This window comes from Quercus robur, chromosome 9, assembly GCF_932294415.1.
Source record: "Quercus robur chromosome 9, dhQueRobu3.1, whole genome shotgun sequence".
In the NCBI taxonomy this organism is placed as follows: domain Eukaryota; kingdom Viridiplantae; phylum Streptophyta; class Magnoliopsida; order Fagales; family Fagaceae; genus Quercus; species Quercus robur.
Window position 1 is genome coordinate 27702364 of NC_065542.1, and position 5908 is coordinate 27708271.

Genomic DNA, 5908 nt, shown 5'->3' on the forward strand with positions numbered 1-5908 from the left:
TGTAGTACTCGGTCATCTTTTTTTGATACTTTGTCATTCTACTGGATGTGTTATCTCTTACTTCATCCAGGCAGTCCAGGTTAGGGATGGCAATGGGGCAGGGCGGGGTCGAAGGATGGGGTCTTCGTCCCCGCCCCGCATGGTTTTATCTTGCCCCATCCCCGCCCCGCCTCGCATGACGGGGAATACTTTCTCACCCCATCCCCGCCCCTTGGGGCCCCGCGAAGCCCCGCCCCGCCCCGTAAAACTCTACTTTTTGTTAATTTGCCCTATAACTAGTACAATTTTTTTAATGAAACTTATTTCATTAATAAAAATATACTTGAAATTACAAATTTATCCCATCAAATCAAATCAATTTTTAGAAAAAAATTGAATAATATATCCAAGTGTTTAACAAGACAATTATAAAAATAAAATAAAAATCTCATATTATAACACATAACAAAATAAAGACAGAGAATCACATTGGGTAGAATAAAATTTGCTATTATTAATATGTTTGTTTAAATAGTAGGGTTTTAGGGTATGAAAAATTTACAATTATAACCCTTAGTAATGCGGGGCGGGGCGGGGATGGGGAGGGGCGGGGCAGGGCGGGTCTAAAAAGTCTAAACCCATCCCCACCCCGCCCCGTGGTGCGGGGCTAAAATCTTGCCCCATTCCCGCCCCACTGCCTTTGCGAGGCGGGGAAAACCCGCGTGGGGCGAAGCGGGGAGGGGCGAAATAAGCGGGGTGGGGAAAAATTGCCATCCCTAGTCCAGGTTGAGCCGCAGTTCATCGTCATTGAGTCCTTCTCTGAAAGTTCCTCGTTTGATGCTTTTTACTCCAACCTTTACTGGGATTACTGCCTCCGTGCCATAGGTAAGTCTGAAGGGTGTCTCTCCTGTTGGGGTTCTGGCTGTGGTCCTGTAAGCCCACAGGACACTAGGTAGTTCTTCTGGCCAGGCACCTTTTGCTTCGTCCAGCTTGGTTTTGATAATCTTGAGCAGCGTCCTGTTCGTCACTTCTGTCTGTCCGTTTGCCTGGGGATGTCCCGGGGATGAGAACTGATTCTTGATTCCAAGGTCTGAGCAGAATTCTCTGAAACCTTGGCTGTCGAATTGCCTCCCATTATCAGATATGATCGTCAAGGGAATCCCGAACCTGCAGATTATGTTTTTCCACACAAAGCTCCGGATCCGAGCCTCAGTGATCGTTGCTAGGGCCTCTGCTTCAACCCATTTTGTGAAATAGTCAATAGCAACTAGAAGGAATTTTACCTGACCTTTACCTTGGGGCAAAAGACCGACGATATCGATTCCCCATTGTGCGAATGGCCATGGGGAAGCTATAGTCGTCATTTTCTCTGCTGGAAGCCGTTGCACATTCCCGTATCGCTGGCATTTGTCGCACCTTCTGACGATATCAGCAGCGTCCACCTGCATGGTTGGCCAAAAATACCCTGCTCTTATCACCTTGTTGACCAGGGATCTGGAGCCGGCATGGTCGCCACAGATTCCACCGTGTACTTCCTCCAGGATGTATTTGGCCTCTTCCTCGTCGACGCACTTCAAGTAAGGCATAGAGAAGCCTCTCTTGTACAAGACGTCATTCAGGATTGTGAATCTGGCTGCTCTCTTCTTGACCTTTCTGGCTTCTTCTATGTTTTGAAGGAGGTGCCCATCCTGGAGGAAAGATATTATGGGCATCATCCAGGTGTCTGTGCTCTGGAGGGTGAACACTGCAACCTCTTCAATACTAGGGCGTTTCTGGACCTCTATTGCCAAGTCCATGGTCGTCCTCCCTTCTTCTGATGATGCTAGTTTTGACACTTCGTCAGCCCCCATATTCTGGCTTCTTGGGATCTGTACGAACTCCACTGTATCGAACTCCTGAGTTAGTTGTCTCGTCAGTTTTAGGCATTTCTGCATCCTTTCTTCCTTTGCCTCGTACTCTCCCCTGATCTGTCCGATTACCAGCTTTGAATCACTCTAGATCAACAAGTTTTTGGCATCAAGAGCTTTCCCAAGCCTCAGGCCCGTCAATATTCCTTCATACTCGGCTTCATTATTCGTGGCTGGGAACTTTAGTTGGACCCCATATTTCATCACTTCTCCGTCGGGGGTGGTTATGATGACCCCTACTCCCCCCTTCTTTTTGGCTGACGAACCATCTGTTTGTATTGTCCATTTATCAACTCCGTCAGGAATTCCATCTTTGTCTGGGAGAGTGAATTCAGCGATGAAGTCGGCCAGAGCTTGCGCCTTGATAGCAGTTCTTGGATGGTACTCGATGTCAAATTGACTAAGTTCAATTGCCCACTGGACCATTCTCCCTGCTGCTTCTGGTTTGTTCATTGATTTCTTGATTGGTTGATCCGTCATCACAAGGATAGGATTTGACTGGAAATATTGCCTGAGCTTGCGCGAGGCTACTATTAGTGCAAACGCAATCTTTTCGATCCTTGGGTATCTGAGCTCAGCTCCTTGGAAGGCTTGGCTGATGTAGTAGACCGGGAGTTGCTTCTTGCCTTCTTCTCTAATCAAAGCTGCACTCACTACCGAGGCTGACACCTCCAGGTACAGGTATAGGTTTTCTCCTTCTTTGGACGGGCTTAGAAGAGGTGGGCTGCTCAGATATTGTTTCAGTTCTTGGAAAGCCGCTTCGCACTCGTCAGTCCAAGCAAAGGCCTGCTTCAAGGTCTTAAAGAAGGGCAGGCATTTGTCTGTAGCCCTAGAGACGAACCTGTTTAAAGCCGCTATCCTTCCGGTAAGTTTTTGAACTTCCTTGACGGTCCTGGGGGACGTCATGTTGATGATGGCTTGCACTTTTTCTGGGTTTGCTTCTATTCCTCTTTGGGACACCATGAATCCCAGGAATTTTCCCGTAGCAACCCCAAAGACACACTTACTTGGATTCAATCTCATCTGGTGTGCTTTGAGGGTTGTAAATGTCTCCTTCAGGTCGTCCAGGTGTGCGAGCTCTTCTTTGCTCTTGATGAGCATGTCGTCCATGTACACTTCCATGTTCCTGCCAATTTGTTGGCTGAACATTTTGTTCACCAACCTCTAGTACGTAGCCCCGGCATTCTTCAGCCCAAATGGCATCACCCTGTAACAGTAGAGTCCTTGGCTTGTGATGAAGGCGGTCTTCTCCTGGTCTTCTTCAGCCATCCGTATCTGGTTGTATCCTAAGAAGGCGTCCATGAATGTCAGTAATTTGTGTCCGGCTATGGAGTCCACAAGCTGGTCTATCCTGGGTAGGGGGAAGCTGTCCTTTGGGCATGCCTTGTTCAGGTTGGTGAAGTCTACGCACATCCTTCACTTCCCGTTTGCTTTCTTCACCAGGACTACATTTGCCAGCCATTCAGGATAATACACCTCCCGGATGAACCCTGCCGTCAGGAGTTTGGTAACTTCCTTTTCAACTGCCTAGTCTCGTTCTGGAGCGAAGGTTTTTCGTCGTTGCTGGACGGGTTTCCGTTCTGGATCCACATTCAACTTATGCTGGATGACTTCTGGGGATATGCCCGGCATGTCCTCGTGACTCCATGCGAAGACGTCTAGATTCTCTTTGAGGAATTTTATAAGTTTTGTTCTCATCTCAGGGCTCAACGTCATTCCTATCTTGGTCGTCTTGTTCACCTCTCCTTCTACCAACTCCACCATCTCTAGGGCCTCTATCCTGTCTTCTTCCTTCTCCTCAATCATCCAAGAATGGTTTTCCTTCCCAACCAAGACGGCTTGGTAGCATTCTCTTGCCAGGACTTGATCTCCTTTCACTTCACCGACACTATTATCTGTTGGGAACTTTACCTTCAAACAATAAGTTGACGTTGCTGCCTTCCACTTATTGAGAGTGGGTCTTCCAACGATGACATTGTAGGATGAGGGACAATCCACCACCAGGAAATCTACTTGCCGAGTCAACTGCACTGGGTAGGTCCCCACCGTCACCGTCAATGTCACTATACCCCGGGGGTAGACCCTGTCTCCACTGAAGCTGACGAGTGGAGAATCAAAAGGGCGTAGTCTTTTTGGATCTAGTCTCAGCTGCTGGAAGGCTGGGAGGTAGATGATGTCCGCAGAGCTACCATTATCGACGAGGATTCTTTTGGTATTGAACCCTTCTATATTTAACATTATGACAAAGGGATCGTTGTGGGGTTGCTTTACTCCCATGGCATCTCCCTCATTGAAAGACATGTCTTCGTATGTTCGTCGGTGCTTGGAAGGGGGTACGGTGTGGACGCTGTTAACTTGTCTCTGGTATGCCTTTTTGAGTGACTTAAACGACCCTCCTGAGAACGGCCCTCCTGTGATCGTGTTGATCTCCCCGATCACTTTGTTTGGAGGATGGGACGGACGATCGTCATCCCGGGAGAACGATTCGTGCTGGGTTTTGTCGTCGTTTCTGGACTTGCTATATTCTCCTTTCTTCACGTATTTCTGTAACTTCCCTTTCCGTATTAACTCCTCTATCTGCTCCTTCAGGTCCCTGCAATCTTCGGTGTTGTGGCCATGATCCTTGTGGAACCGGCAGTACTTGTTCTTGTCGCAGACATTAGGGGATGAGTGCAATGGTCTGGGCCATTTGAGATAATGCTCGTCCTTGATCTGCGTGAAAATCTTGTCAACAGACATGACCAGAGGAGTAAATCTTACTGTCCGAGGATTTTTATCATCTTTCCTCTTATTCCCATCGTTGTTCCGACGATCTGGTCGATCTCTCTTGTGCCCCCGACGATCGTCTTCCCTCCTTGGCTTGTCGCCTGGCTTCTCGGTATCCTTTATGGCAGCTAAAGCGTCTTCAGCATTCATGTATTTTTGTGCCTTCAGGAGCATTTCTGCCATCGTCTTTGGTGGATTCTTAGCGAGGGAGGCCACAAGATCTCTAGACCTCAGCCCTGCTTTGAAGGTCGTCAGCTGCACCTTGTCATTGGCTTCGTCCACCTCCAAAGTCTCCCAGGTGAATCATTTGACATATGATCTCAGAGTTTCCTTCTCTCCCTGCTTCACGGTAAGTAAGTAGTCTACCGGCCTTTTTGGATGTTGCCCCCCTATGAAATGGCGTAAGAAGGCGCTGCTTAATTACTCGAAGTTGTCTATGGACGAGGTCCGCAACTTCGTGAACCATTCTCTTGCAGCTCCTTTGAGAGTGGTTGGGAAGGAGCGACACAGTTCGTCAAGTGGTTGTTGAAGACCCAGAGTCGTCTTAAAGGTACTAAGATGATCCTGAGGGTCCTTGAGTCCGTCGAATGGCTCTAGTTGAGGTAAACGGAATTTTGACGGTACGGGGCATTCAAGCACCGCTGCGGTGAAGGGTGAATCCGTAGCCCTTACCATTTTGTCTACACTCCGGTCCGCTTTTTCTTTGATGGCGCTCCTTAGTTCGTCCATCTCTTTCCTCATTTCTCGAAGAAGATCTGAATTCTGTTCGTCCGGGGTAGCTGGCCTTTGGGGGGTACCTCTCCTATGGCTATCCCCTTCTCCCTCCAGGTTACCCTTGGACCGGCTTTCATCCTGCTAGGCCTGCTGAACCTGCTAGAGTCGTAGCTTCATCTCCTGGTTTTGTTTGGTAAGTTCTTCAATGGTGGCTGCAAGGGCTTGAACTTGCTGGGGCAAGGCTGCTGAATCTGGGTTGGATTCCATCTGGATATAGAGAATGAATGGAAACTACGTTTTCGAATATGAATCTGAAAACTCATTTCCCACAGACGGTGCCAAACTGATGGAACACAAACTCGTCAGTAAGAGTGGGCAGATGGAATCCCTTGTGGTGTGCGAAGGTTTGTTCGATGAGGGTCACCGGTGTGGTGCCTGCCACAACGTCTCCGATGCCAAAGTTAGGATAATGATCAAACAAATTAAAGAATCAGAATGTACTCTCAAAGTGTCAGTGTATATCGTACCTTCTGTTGACTGTG

General features: G+C 48.2%; 1 protein-coding gene across 1 annotated transcript; it reads right to left on the reverse strand.

Annotated features, from left to right (window-relative positions):
* Nucleotides 1–3413: 3413 nt before the first annotated feature.
* On the reverse strand, nucleotides 3414–4835 carry LOC126700920 (uncharacterized). The gene has a single exon (XM_050399084.1). It carries the CDS (start codon nucleotides 4833–4835, stop codon nucleotides 3414–3416), a length of 1422 nt encoding a protein of 473 aa, XP_050255041.1.
* Nucleotides 4836–5908: the final 1073 nt, after the last annotated feature.

What these genes read in the sequence shown, in the direction of transcription:
- LOC126700920 (XM_050399084.1), bottom strand. Translation starts at nt 4,835, where the DNA reads ATGGCAGAAATGCTCCTGAAGGCACAAAAATACATGAATGCTGAAGAC.